Source organism: Typopeltis vanoorti, chromosome 19, assembly GCF_054136105.1.
Source record: "Typopeltis vanoorti isolate ZY-2024b chromosome 19, IOZ_Tvanoo_1.0, whole genome shotgun sequence".
Taxonomy (NCBI): Eukaryota; Metazoa; Arthropoda; class Arachnida; order Uropygi; family Thelyphonidae; genus Typopeltis; species Typopeltis vanoorti.
Genome location: NC_143567.1, coordinates 65424187 through 65439527, shown reverse-complemented (window position 1 = coordinate 65439527; position 15341 = coordinate 65424187). Strand labels below are relative to the sequence as shown.

General features: G+C 35.9%; 1 protein-coding gene across 1 annotated transcript in view; it reads right to left on the bottom strand.

The window, feature by feature from the left end:
- Positions 1-15341, bottom strand: part of LOC150096198 (proto-oncogene tyrosine-protein kinase ROS-like) — a 481253-nt gene that overhangs the window by 91022 nt on the left and 374890 nt on the right. Inside the window, exon 34 of the mRNA XM_090409003.1 lies at positions 18-115. Within this exon, the coding sequence (XP_090265129.1) occupies positions 18-115 (98 nt within the window). The remainder of the gene's footprint in view (positions 1-17; positions 116-15341) is intronic.

Sequence of the window (15341 nt, the reverse complement as noted above, 5' to 3'; positions counted from 1 at the left end):
ACAATCATATCAATTACCTATGAACAAAATGCATTTCCTCCAGATATTTACATCCTTTAGCAACATCAACACAGATTTTAAGCAGGTCTTCTATAGTTAAGAGACTGGGAGAGAACTGAAATAAAACACAATTACCATATAAAATATTGCAAAATAAATACTAGTTTTCTATTTCCTTCCTCTATTTTTTTCATTTTTATGCAATACTTAAATTATAAAATGATAATATTTTATAGGATTTATTGGAAATGGAGTGGCCTCAATATTAACCAAACTGCAAGGCTAATAAATTTATTAATTTTACAATATAATAATTAAAGTTTATTTAAAGGAAAGGTCTTACAGAATTTTGAAAATCTTATTCAAAGATTTTCAAGTACAGAATTATGGAAGAGCCAAAATCAGTATAAAAAAAAAAAAATAATAATGTGAGAAGCGAAGAACCAAAAAAATATATGGGAAAATAAAAATATATAAATTGGAAACACAGAATAACAAGAATTTTGATTCTGAAAATGAGTCTGCTGACTATATTCAGAGTGCAATAATAATAATAATAAATGCATAGAAACTAGGAACAGAAAAACTAGTATACACTGATGAGCAAGCAAACAGTTCCTCAGAAATATTTCAGAAATCATAATTACTCATCATCATCAAATTCCTGCGATGTACCCTCAAGGGGTGTACAGGATATGATAGTACTACATGAAAAATTTACATCATTACTAACTTCCTATCTACAATTTTCCTCCAAATCAGTCTGTTACTTGTCAAGACTCCAATGTTACCAGATCTTATATTTCTATTGTCTAAGGCACTTTGTACTGTATCAATCCACCTATATCTTGGTCTTCCTCTGGGTCGTTTTCCTGCCAACCTGGCAGAGAACACTTGTTTTGCTAATCTTTCCTCGCCCATTCTGTTTAAGTGACCATACCACCTAAGATTAGCTCTGCTAACGCATTCTTGGATGCTGACAATGTCAAGTTCTTTCCTAATATCCTTGTTTTTAATATGATATTGCCATTGATGCCATCTGTTCAAGCCTATAATCTTTCTCAGGACTCTCATATCTGCGGTCTCTAGTCTTTGGTCAAGTGTTTTACTTCTGACCCAGCTCTCAGATCCATAAGTTAAAACTGGTTTGAACCCCGTCTTGTATACAGCTAATTTAGTGTTCCGACTAATTTCTCTCTTATTCCATATGAATTTATTCAATTGACTTCCCACCATACCAGCTTTGCTGATTCTGTTGTCTATTTCTATATTTAATTTACCATCTTCAGTAAAAATCGTGCCTAAGTAGCTGAAATGTTTTACTTGTTCCACTGGTTCTCCATTCACAACACAGTTGACATTTTCAACAATTCTACCTATTTTCATTGTCTTTTTAATGCTGACCTTCATACCATATCTATTACAACAGTTATTCAATTTAATCAAGGAATCTTGCAAACTTGAAAATAGCGGATTTATTTAGAAGTATAACATCATCTGCAAAAAAGCAAAGAGCTGACATTAACATCTCCAATTCTGATATCATGTTTAATACCACTTTCCTTCATAATGTGATCCATATAGATAATGAATAACAGAGCAGATAATGTACATCCTTGTCTCACACCAGATTTAACATTAAACCATCTTCCTGTACTTCCTTCAATTCTAACTGCTGACTTTCAACTCAAATAAAGACTAAGTATTGCTTGATATAATCCTCCATTGACACCATATAACTGTAGCGTATTGAATAGCTTCTCTCTCTCTTGGCACCTTGTCATGTGCCTTTTCCAGAACAACAAAACTTAAATACAGATCTTTGTTATATTCCCATGCTTTCTCAACTATTTGTCGTAAAGTGAAGATCTGATCCTGACAGCCTCTATTTGGCTTGAATCCAGCTTGTTCTTCACCAAGCTTTTCTTCCACAATTCTTCTCAACAGTTTCACAAGTATGCTTGCATAGATCTTGCCAGGAACACTCAGTAGGGAAATACCTCTGTAATTCTCACATTCAGTTTTATTCCCTTTTTATATATGGGTACTATTAGAGCTCTACTCCAATCATCGGGAATTCATCCCTCTGTTCAGGCTTTCTGAACTATGCAGTGCAGCCACTGTAAGACTTTTATACCACCATACTTCAGCATTTCTGGGTCAAATATCATCTACTCCTGCTGCCTTTTCATATTTCAAGCCTTTGATGGCTTTTTCTACTTCAAGTATGGATATGTATTCCTGACTGTATGCCTGCTGAGTATTTTTTACCACTGTGCTATCACTGCTTGTTTCATTTAGCAATTTTTCAAAGTAATTACTCCATACTTCAAGGATATCTTTTTCTCCTGTTTTCATGTCACCTTTATCATCTCTAACACCTTTTACAGCACTCTTTCCTCCACTTCTAAGCTTCTTCAACTACCTCCAGAATATCTTACCACTTCTTGATATTTATTTTCTATGTTCTTACCAAAGTCCTCCCATGACTTTTGCTTAGCTAGTTTTACACAGTGTGTTGCTTTCTTACATTTATCTCTGTATTCTCTAAGAGCAAAAGCTGACTTATTTGTCAGGAACATTTGATATGCTTTCTTCTTTTCCTTCAATGCCTCTTTAACTTCCTGTGTCCACTATGGAGTTCTGATTTTTCTATCCTTGCAGACTACCTTACCACATGCCTCTCTGGCTGAATCAATCAGGGTTTTCTTCAAGGCTTGCCACTGAATCTCCAAGATTTGGTTTCTGTTCTCAAACTCTTTCATTTTTTCTTCAATAATCTTTGTGTATTTTAGTCTACAGTTCACATCTGAGAGCTGCTCAACTTTTGTTCGCTTTAAAACTTTCTTACATGTTATTCTTTTCAATATGAAATTCACTTTTATCCTACTCAAGACTAAATAGTGATCACTTCCAATTTCAAATCCTCTGTATACTCTGGTGTCCTGCACCAGGGAGAAAACATCACTATCAACAATAACATAGTCAATGAGACTTTTCTTATTCCTTGCTTCTTCTCTCCATGTGAATTTGTGCACATTTTTATGTTGGAACATGGTGTTAGTAATAACCAGTCCATGTCCTGAGCAGAAATCCAAGAGGTATTTGCCATTATTATTAGCTTTGCTCTTTTCTCCAAATATTCCCAAAATATTTTTGTATGTCTGACAATCATTTTCTACTCTGCTATTTAGATCCCCGACAAGGACCAACTTTTCCTTTTTCATTGTGTCAGTTGCTTTTTCTAAAGCATCAAAAAATTCCTCCACTTCTACCTTAATAGAACCTTCTGTGGGATCATAGGCACAAATAAGTCTCATTGTCCAATTCCCCATTCTGATATTAGCCCACATCATAATTACTGTAAGATGATAATCTTATTTATCATGTCATCCTGAAATGCTTTTATATAGAATGTAAAAAAAAAAAAAAAAAAAAAAAAAAAAAAAAAAAAAAAAAAAAAACGAGAGAATAGATATCTTTTTAAATTCTTTAAACTACTATCAAAAAAAAAAAAAAGATGTTTATATTATTCATGACACCTCCAAGGAGGACACCTACAACTCTCCATCTTCACCACTACACTGAACTTCTACTACCAATCATCTACATCAACGCCATCCACTGTCCACCGCCACAACTAGTATTATTTGTCTGTAAATTGTGTATGTTCTGAAGGGCCGATTTGTCTGTATACGGAATGAAGAGTTTCCTGAGTTTCTGGGAGAAAAAACCCTGCTACCTCCATATGAGTTCGGCTAACTCACCTCTGATTGAAAAAGTCCATATAAAGATTCCTTCTGTCACGATGAGAATTGGACTTAGGCCTTTTTTAATCCAAGGGCACAAAAAAGGCGAAGGGCGTTTTAGAAAATTAACAGATACAATCAGTATTCTACAACTGATTGAAATGAAAATGTTAGATGACGTACAAAGATCTACATAATTCATTTGTGATGATAGAAACATCTTATTTATAATAAATCATATAAGTTCAATTTAATTTATTTATTTTTATATTTTTGTCCACTAACAAAAATATAAAAATAACTATTAAGAATAATTTAAGTGATAATTTCTATGCCCAGTTTGCAATTATTGTTAAATATCATTGTTATCACTATTACAACACTGGAGTATACAGATTCCAATGTCTCATTGTCGAAGTCAATGACAGTTCATATTATATCTATCATATTTCTTGAAATAATTCACTATTGCTCAGCATTTCCTCTCTCTCTCTCTCTCTCTCTTTCTCTCACCTGGATTATTATTCTGCAAACACCTTCACGGAGTCAAGGACTCATCAAGAGAATACCTCTTTGACAAGGACTAGATGCCTTATCAAAGCCTTCCATAAGGGAAGAATAACTTCCCTGATGTGATGACCTAACCATCTTAGAATGGCCCTAAATTTTAACTCTCTTTCTACCATCACTTCAAATCTCGGCTTCATTGTCCACTTGTAGGAAAAAATAATATTAATATAATACTAATACTCTAACTTCAGTGTCTTCAATATTAAGTGTAAAACTTTGCTTGAACTGATCTTCATGCACTTTTCTAGAACCAAGATGTCAGCCTGATTGGTTCGAGAGGTTGGCATATTCACTCCCCAGCCAAAAGATTGTGGGTTCAAATCCCATCTGGAGCATGGATGTTTGTCTTTCACCTTCATACATTCATTGATACAAATATATATATATACCCTCCCAATACTGAGTGGGTCACCATGGGAGAAGTAGACCTAACCCTCCCACAATGGGATAAGTTTTCACCCAGCTGTGGGGAAGATACAGGCTTAATCATCATCATCACTGTTTAGTCCAATCTTAATAACATTAATATACAAGTTAAACAACAATGGCTCAAATTCACAACTCTGTGATACTCTGTTTGTAACTCACCTGCATACAGTACTCTCTGATACCTGTCAGTCAGCCACTTTCCTGTCCATGTCAATGGCATGATATTGTATTACAATATCATAACTAAATACAGTGAATAAAATGAAAAATAGAACAGGAGAAGACTATATAAACAGAAAATTCACTGCATTTTTGTAAAACTTTACAAAAATACAGGTGAAAAATTTAAAGAAAGACTTTCATAATTCTTTAATAAGGTTTAGATTACTAGAAGAGCAGCTAACTTTAGGGGTGGGAAGCACTTGTTATATGCTTTATTAAAAATGAAATAAGGATGACTGCAATGACTATTAGGAATTAGCCTATTAAATGCAAATTGCAAGTTATTTTATTATTATTATCTCAAGACCCCCATGGAGTCAAAGAAACACTTAGGAGGTCTTTTTGTCATACACGTAGCTTATCATACCATGCCTTAAACATACTCAAATTATCTGCAGACACCACAGGCAAGGCATTCACAACTCTGCATGCAAAAAACCTGCTTCTCATCCCCCTGCTAACACCTTCCTTATACAGCTGCCAGAGAAGTCTTCTGGTTCTTCCCTGGTCTTTCACTGTTTTCTGTAAAACTTCTCCAACACTGATCCTATAACAACCCTTTACCAACTTGTAGGTCTCTATCATATCAACCTTTCCTCATATTCAACATTCCAGAGATCAGAAACTACCTTAGTCAGCTGCCTCTGGATCTTTTTCAACCCCTAAATTTTAGATCCTTATCCACTATCACCCCAAGATCCCTTATTTCCTCCACCTTCAACAATATATCCCCACCAAGCACAAATTCTACATCCCATCTTTGTTTCCTAAATTTTAAAACCTTACATTTTGCAACATTGAACTCATATCCCCATTTCCATGCCCATTCACTCAATTGATTCAAGTCTTCTTATAAGGCCATAACATCTCTACTCTTCATAGTTCGTCCAAACTTTGCATCATCTGCAAACAACTGAATATCCCCATCCAAATCTTCCCCAATATCATTAACATACAAGTTAAACAGCAATGGCCCTAGAGCACACCACTAGTGACTTTCCTCTTTCTGGATACTGCTCCCCCATACACAACTTGGTGATATCTATCAGAGAGTCAGTCTCTGATCCAATGTACTAATCTAATATCCAACCCAATCTGCTCTAGTTTTACTATCAACTTATCATGTGGTAATCTATCAAAAGTCTTTGCAGAATCGAAGTCTACTACTGTGTATCCCCCTCCTCTGCTCAAAGGAAGCCATCATCTTATTGTAATAAGTAAGTAGATTACTAAAACATGACCTCCCTTTAACAAATCCATGCTGTCCATCAAAGATAATACCATTGTTGTCAGCCCAATTCTGGATCCTAGCTCTCACCAGCTTCTCCAACAACTTAACCAGAATACCTGACACACAGATAGGTCTATAATTTGATGCCAGAGTTCTATTACCTCCCTTATGAAGCAGCACAATCTTGCCCTCCTTCCTCTCCTTTATAACTCGACTTAGTGCAAGACTCATATTCAAAAAATATGTCAAGGCAGATATCAACTCCTCATCACATTCCTCAGAATACATGGTGATATATTATCAAGTCCGAAAACCTTATTAACATCAAATCAGATATACATAGGTATATTTTTTATTTTGTCATTTTTGGCAAAATCCAAAAATTCCATTCTATTAAAAAATGGGAACAAATTGCTAAAGCAAAATCTGCCCTTAACAAAGCTAAGTTGTTCACTATAGAGGATTAAGGTGATATTTCACTGCCTTTAGAGATGGACCAAATTAGTTTCTACAGTCATTTAAATTATCCTTCCAGAGATATCGACTGGTCTATAAGTGGTTGCTTCTGTCAAATAGCTCCGTTCTTGTATAATGGAATACCTTGCCCTCTTTCTACTCATTTGGAATTGTGTTCATGTTAAGACTCAAGTTGAATTACCAAGTCAGAGATACTGATTAATTCTTTTGCACATCCCTTCAGCATACTCAATGATATCCATCCAATTACCCTAACATGTTCAAGTCAAACAATCATAATAGTTTTAAAACTCCAGACAGAATTTTTTCAAATTTTCCTTTGCCTTACATGAAAAGGAAATCCAATAAAATATTTGCTGATGATAGCAAAAGTACTGTAACTAACCTCACTGACTGCAATTAGTATTCTTCTGCAGCCTTCCCTATCCTGTTCTGCCTATCCTCTCAGAATATATAATACCATTCACATTCTATCCCTATAACTACATTATCCTCCACCCACTAAATCTCATTGCCAATAACTTCTAGTCATTAACCAATACCAAAAATATAATAAATTTAGTTTAATCCTTTATCCAAGTGTGTGCAAACAAAGTTTGCGCCTGAAAGTATCTTCAGGACTGGGGTAAAGTGGTACAACACCGGGCAACTCCTTGCAAAGGTGGAGCAAGATACCAACACTCCTATCTCAGTATCTCCCATAATGCAAAACACATCTCCTTGCAGATATGTACAATGTTATGCATTAAGGGAAGCATCTCCTTGCAGGCCCTTCCCTTAATGCATAACATTATACATATCTGCAAGGAGATGTGTTTTGCATTATGGGAGATTCTAAGATAGGAGAGTTGGTAGCTTGCTCCACCTTTGCAAGGAGTTGCCCGGTGTTGTACCACTTTACCCCAGTCCTGAAGATACCTTCAGGCGCAAACTTTGTTTGCACACACTTGGATAAAGGATTAAACTAAATTTATTATAGTCTGACCAAGTGAAAAATAATCTTTCAAATACCAAAAATAGCTTATATGACAATATATTTGTGCACCCACACTACTCTTGTGTCCTGCAATGATTGTTGCATTCATAGATACTTGCTAGCAAGTGCTACATAAGTAAGTGAAACTAAAATAGAGAAATAAATTATAGCTTAAAGTCTTAAATTATGCTGCCTACTGGATTTGAGTAGGCATTCTTCTGTTGGGATGCCTATCTGAGAATGAGTGTTATTTAGATGAAAAGTAGTTTAATGCAACCCAATTTGTAGAGATTAGGATAGTTTATTAGGGAAGAGACAGATTTAAATAAGATGGACTTCAGCAAGAGATCTAGAAGGTATCCATTGTCTGCAAGTCATGTGGACCAAATTGGTAGCACTGGATGTTTTCATGGTGTTTTGAAATTCTAATGTTGACCGCTCTGCCTGGTTGTTTGTAATAGGATAGCTTATTACTGCAGAGTATTTGGCAGACACCAACAAATCTAACAATGGTTGGGTCTTTTGGAGAGGGGAGGAGGAAGAAGAAGAAGAAGATAAGAGATGCTACTTTTTTGTGTGGCTTAAAGGTGACCATTAACACACTCAGGCAATGCATTCCACTCGCCAACCACTCTCCATGCAAAGAACCTACTCCTCACTCCTCTGCTCACATCCTCATTATACAGTTTCCAATGATGACCTCTTGTTCTACACTTCCCTCCCATTCTATGAAAAATCTCATTTATGTCAACATAATAAGAACCCCTGACTAACTTATATGTCTCAATCATATCTCCCTTCTTCCACATAAATTCATGAGACTGTGCAATTTACATTCTCTCAATCTGTCCTCATACAACACGTTCCAAAGACCACTGCCCACCTTTGTGAATCTTCTCTGGACCCTTTCTAACATATCTTCATCACATGAAAACCTAGTTACCAAATCTGTGCACAATAATCCATGTGTGACCTGATCAAGGCCTTATATAATGGCATCATAACTTTACTTCTACATGTCAAGGTCCGCTGCATCATTGTCATTATCCGATGTGACATCGTCAGAACTTGTGCAATGACGCCAATGAATTTCAGGTACTTGTCTCCACCATCACTTCCAGATCTCTTGTATCAGTGATCAATTTAATAATAAAATGTGACACCTTTTGGCTACTGATATATGGAAATATGACTTCTGCATTACTTCAAACTTGGTATCACCTCTGGGTCTGGCTCACACTGATGAGACTCTCAAAACTGGTCTGGGTAGTGACCCTTCCCATAATGCATAGCATTATACATGTCTGAAAGGATATGTGCTTTGCATTATGGGATACTAATGCAAGGGATCTGAAGGATCTGAAGTCATTAGCCTCTATATACGAGTTGCCCTGTCATGAAAATACGTCAGGCGCAAACTTTGTTTGCTTACACTTGGATAAAGAATTAAACCAAGAATATAATTTCTTGGCATCTTTAATTTATAGTATAACCAAGTGGGAAAACTTCCAACAATTATTTGTCACCTTGTTATAGTACGTAAGTAAGTTAGTAAAACATTATCTCTCTTTAACAAACCCATGTTGATAACCACAGAGAATGCTGTTGTTATCAACCCACTTCTGCATCCTATCCTTCACCAATCTCTCTAGTACCTTCACCATAACTCCAGATATACAGCCTATAATTTGAAGCCACATCCTTATTACTACCTTTATGCAGTGGAACAATTTTACCTTCTTTCCACTCCCTTGGAACCTATGCTGTTGTAAGACTCTTATTAAACAGATATGCCAATTCCCTGATGAAACATTCCCATAAGATGCATGGTGATATGTCACCAAATCCTATCGTCTTATTGATATCAAGTTATGTATTTCCTCAAATACCTCCTGTTCGCTCACAATTAAGCCATCCTCTCCTATGTCCTCTACATTTAAGTTCCTCATGATTACACCCTAAATCAGAATGAAATACCCTTATAAATTGATCACTGAATACCTCAACAATATCTTCTGCAGCAGTTACCATTCTACCATTTTCATCCCTTAACATCATCTTACGGTGATCATTGTTCCTTCTACTTGCCACATATCTATAAAACTCTATAAGGTTTTCTTTGCTTGATTTACCAATTTCTGCTCATACTGCACTTATATTTTCCTTACTGATTCACTCTCCTGGCTTGTTCTTTATACTTTTCATGTAACTGATTATTACAACCTCCAAAGTACCTTCTTCTTCTGAATCATGCTTAAGCCCCTCAATTTATCTATGTTATAGCTCCAAGCTCTCTCCTAAGCTTGTCACAATCACTAGTCTTGTTCTTCCACATATATCCTTTCCTCACAGAAGTCTGCATATGGCTAGCCACAACCCAAGTGATCACTTCATGATCACTCTCACCAACTGTAGGCAAGTGCGAAACTCCACTCACAATTACATCCTCTGATGAAATGAGCAAATATAAAGCTCTCGATCCTTGCATGCCCTCCCTTACATGCTGCCTGAGATAGTTATCTGTGAAGAACTGGCAAAATTCATTTCTTTATTCCCAAATGCTATTTCTTCATTCCAATCTATACTGACATAATTAAAGTCAACCATAATAACTACCATTCCTTTGTTCACTAATCTGAGTCGTTTATACATTACTTCAGCACCCTCCACATTCCCTGGCCTATAGCAACACCATCTCACACCACACTGCCTCATAACCATTTCTATTTTCCTATTTCATGTCAACTTTATGTGGACATAATTCCCACATAAATTGAATGAAAGGACGCGAATGAAGGACACCACCTTCATTCATGTCCTTTCTATCTTCACAAAAAAATACTGTATCCTTCCATTTCTATTCCTGTTAAGATATCATCTTCATTGAACCATGTTTCACTTATTCCAATGATTTTGGGATGAATAAACTTAATTATAATTTGCTCTACCAGAGAAAATAAATTTTTTCCTGTTGACCAGGATTTTTATAATTCGAAACTGCTGGGAAGGATGGTGGCATAGCTGTTTGTGGATGTATTTAACTGTACATGAGATTTCTGCAGATGTAATTGCGAAGGATCCATTAGATTAACATGTAATCAAAATAACTAAGAAGGACAGATTGTTGTTATTGTATTTTTTTCTAAAGTGAACTTTGCAAGTCTGGTTGGCCAAGTGGTTAGTGTATCTGCTTTCGAACCAACAGGTTGCATGTTTGAATCCTGCCATGGGTATGGATGATTTTGATAGGTAGGAGATGAATTTACTGCCTACTATAATATCACTGTCCTGCTTATTGGAGGCTTGAAGTGGCTTAAAATGTTCTGTTTACTTTCTATTGAGTAGGATTTCTGGACTATATAAAAATAAATAAAAATACATATTAAATTAAACTTGCCAAGAAATTATATTCTTGTTTAATCCTTTATATCCAGTTGTAAGCAAACAAAGTTTGTGTATAGTATCTTCATAACTAGGCTGCTTATATATAGAGGCCAATAACTTCAAATTAATTGCCTTAGTAAAAAAATACGACACACACACACACACACACACACACACACACACACACACACACACACACAAATTAATCTAAAAAATATAATGTGGGTGGAATTCACATAAAAAATAAATAAATAAAAGAATTTTATCCATGGATGCTGATTGTTCAAATAGGACATAAAGGTGTTCAGTGTGTCCAATGCATGCAGTTGATGCTTTGGATGTGAGAAGTATGGTAAAAACTTTGCCTACACAGCATAATTAAATGATAGGTCTATGTAGGAGAGAATTGAAGCTTGTTATTCAAATGACTTCATAAAGTAATTGGCTGAGAAGAAATAAAGAAAAAGAGTTCAAGTCTGTATATCTTCTGTTCAAAACACTTGCAAATGGAAGAGTCCATAAGTTAGTGGGAACGTCATATCCTTGAATCAAAAGAAATAATCCTCGACTCTTCCCACATGAACAGCAATCTCAGTTACAGTTTGCCAGACTCTCATAGCTCTGCTATTCAATATTGGTGAACACAAGAAGTCATATTCGCATGTGCATAATACTAGAACTGTAGCTCGGACTCCAATTCAAACATAACTACAGTTTTTTAATGCTCTGTTGTTGTAGAAGTGCAATGTTTTTACTTCCTTTTATTTACTTTTATGTTATCACACCTGACAAAGTCGGCATCCCGACAAACTAGTTGTGTGGATATATTAAATTTACTTGTTTCCTTATAATCTCGGAGTTCAGTCATTAGATAATAGTTAACATGTCTAGAAACTGAGTCAATCTGCTTGCTAATAACGATATTCCTTATGACTTATGTGTTCGTCGAACATGTTGTTTATTATTTTAACGGTATAATAGAACACAGAAACTAAGTAAATAATTAATTTATTAACTTGATGCTGATATTTCGCTGGTATTATAACCAGCATCTTCAGAGCACAAAAACACTTTGTCACAATACGCGAGACTAAAACAACATGGTGTACATTAACAAAATTGTAGCAGCAACACAAAGACTAGAGTCCTGATTTTGGCGCCCTCTATCTGAAAAAAATGGAGGGCGCCAAAATCAGGACTCTAGTCTTTGTGTTGCTGCTACAATTTTGTTAATGTACACCATGTTGTTTTAGTCTCGCGTATTGTGACAAAGTGTTTTTGTGCTCTGAAGATGCTGGTTATAATACCAGCGAAATATCAGCATCAAGTTAATAAATTAATTATTTACTTAGTTTCTGTGTTCTATTATACCGTTAAAATAATAAACAACATGTTCGACGAACACATAAGTCTGTCCACACGTTTAAGGATTCTTCACGGAGACGATATTCCTTATGAGGACAACCAGCATCTTATAAAAGTTTATCAGAAGACCATCAAGAATATTGGACTTTTCATCAACAGGCTGATTTTCTTAAAACAATGTAAGTTCTATTCCATTATTTCTAATTTCCTTCAATTGAAAGAAATCATAACAACAGAAAGGGTGCATAGAAGTTACCGGAAAGCAAAACTAGAACTCTTATCAGAAAGAATTGTTGATATGAAAAGCAGTTTAGCTTCTCTTTTTACAAAGAAATCCACTTTAGAAAGTAGTTTAGAGGTATCCTTAGACAATGTGTCATGGAACAACATTAAAGAAATAAGCACATGTTTTGCTTTGAGAACACAAAATATCAATAAATCTAAACTTTTAATAAGTTCAATTCTCTCAATCACGCACAGGAACGATCCTCCTCTACTAATAATTCTCACGTGCTCAAAAAAGTAGTTGTCAATAAATTTTCCCATATCCTCACCACTGCAGAAGAAAATATCCTTTCAAAAGGCCTCAATTTTGTCCTCTCTCTCCAAAATCAATTCCTAGAGAATTTTTTCTCACTAAAATAGAAAAGCTGCTTCTCTACTACCAACTGAAGATGCTAATTTACTTCACATGGAAGCCATCTTCGCAATCAACAACACAAAACCCCCTACAGACAACATTTCCCCTGGTGAAAGATTGGCCATTAAACAATTGAGGAAGAACAAAGATATTATCATCCTTCCAGCTGACAAAAGAAATGCAACTGACTACTGCAATAAAACCTTGGATTTAATAGAGTCAGATACTTACTCTCAACTTGAGAGAGACCCTACAAGAGAGATGCATGATCAGACCAACAATCTTCTTAAAACGGCCACGGAACTACCAAGAAATATCTGCCTATCTCTACGATCTCTTCATCCGCTTATTCCCAGATTATACAGCCTTCCAAAGATACATAAAGAAAGTACTCCTTTAAGGTCCATAGTTGAAAGTATCAACTCCCCTACATGTACGTTGTCAAAATATCTCACTGCCTCCTTGAAAGGCCTTTGTATAAAGGCAAAGAACTTTTGAGACCACCCTCGTACATCAAGAAAAGTAATGAGGCATATGCAAAAGAAGATTAAACTTCTGTACAATAATTGAAAAGATGAGTATGAGCAAATAGAAAGACCCTATAAGGATGGATATCTGAAAGTTATTGAGGGGAGTGAATGACAACAGCATATTAAGAAAGGTTGTCAGTGTGGTGCAAAGGTATGACAATGATGAAATGAGGTGTCAGAGCTGTGTGAAGAGAAAAAAGATGTAGTCCATCATGTGGAATGCATTCAATGGGAGAATGGAAATGTATAAATGGATGGATTGCATTTAAATGAATTTAGCAGTCACTGGAGAGACTTTTGGTAAAAGGGAGAGTAATGAGTGATGTAAAGAAGAGATCAGAGAAAGTAAGAGGTGATGTGATACTCAGAAGAGTGGAACAGGTGAGAATGGAAGTGCTTGCAAATGGAGAGAGGAGTAAGTGATGAGATGAGGATGAGTGAATAGGAAAGCAAGATGGACAAGAAAATGGGAGGAGTCAGGGCAGAAAAGAGGCACAGCATGAGGATACTGGGTGGTGGAAGCAAAAAAAAATGTGTATACGGCAAAATCTGCATAGGAATGGGATGGTCTGGGATGAAAGTGAAGTAGTAGAGTCTGTGGACATATATGGGATAAGTGGTGATAAACGTGAATGGGCACGTACAAAAAATTTACAGCTGAGAAGTGACTTGGAAAGTCTGGTTATACACCTTAAAATGAATTGCTATATTTATTTAAAATGCTAGGAGCATCAGAAATATGGGTGATTAAATTGTTTCAGTGATTAAGTTTTTTTATAGGAATTATAGGAAAAATATTACAGGAATGATGATGAAGACATTGACATCTAGAAGTAAAGAGGTCACAGATCCACTATATAATGCCTCAATTAGGCCAAAAATGAATTACTGTGCACAGATTTAGTAAGCTGGTTTCTATGGGGGTGAGGTGTTATTAGAACAGAGAGAGGGAGATAAAGGTGGAACAAGAAATCATCCATGGAAATTATATAAAGGGATGTGAGCAAGTGGTGAGAAGCAGGTTCTTTACACAGAGAAGGTATGGTAGGCAAAATGCAAGCTAGCTTTCTCTCTTTACAGGAAACAATTTATCATTTGCGAATATTTCAGACAACTTCTCCGCAACATCATATCCAGAAATGTGATATCATAAGAACCTTATGGACATGTCACGTGCAATATTTAGTAACAACGGCACTCAGGAAGAAGAAATGGATTACATCAGTGAAACAGGAACTGTATGTAAGAGACCATTTGAATTAGGAAGGATGAAGGCATCTGGAGATATTGCTGCTCTCTGAACGAGTCGATATGTCAATGCAGGGAAACTAGAATTATCAGGGTGGATGGTAGCAGGGGTGGCCTCTTGTGGGAATAGGTGCTTGGGAGAAGGGGAAATACATTGGGTAATGCTGAGTCCAGGGAGTCTGAGAGGATAAGGATAGGTAGAGAAACAGTGACATTTTTATGCTTTATACTAATATCAGGAGTATCCGGAATAAAGAAGATGAACTGGTGGTGCTGATAGCATCAGCCTGGCAAAAGATGATCGGGATCTCTGAGATATGGTTGATGGAATATGTTATAATAACATGAATAGAATAGAAGTAGCAGGGTACAGCATTTTTTGAAAGGATAGTTTTGGAAGAGATATAAGAGGGTGGAGAGCAGATGCATAAAGAATATAAGACTCAGGCCAGAAGAGTGACTAGTATGGTAAGGAAGGCAAAACTGTAATATGAGAAGAGATTGGCCCTAAGATCCAAAG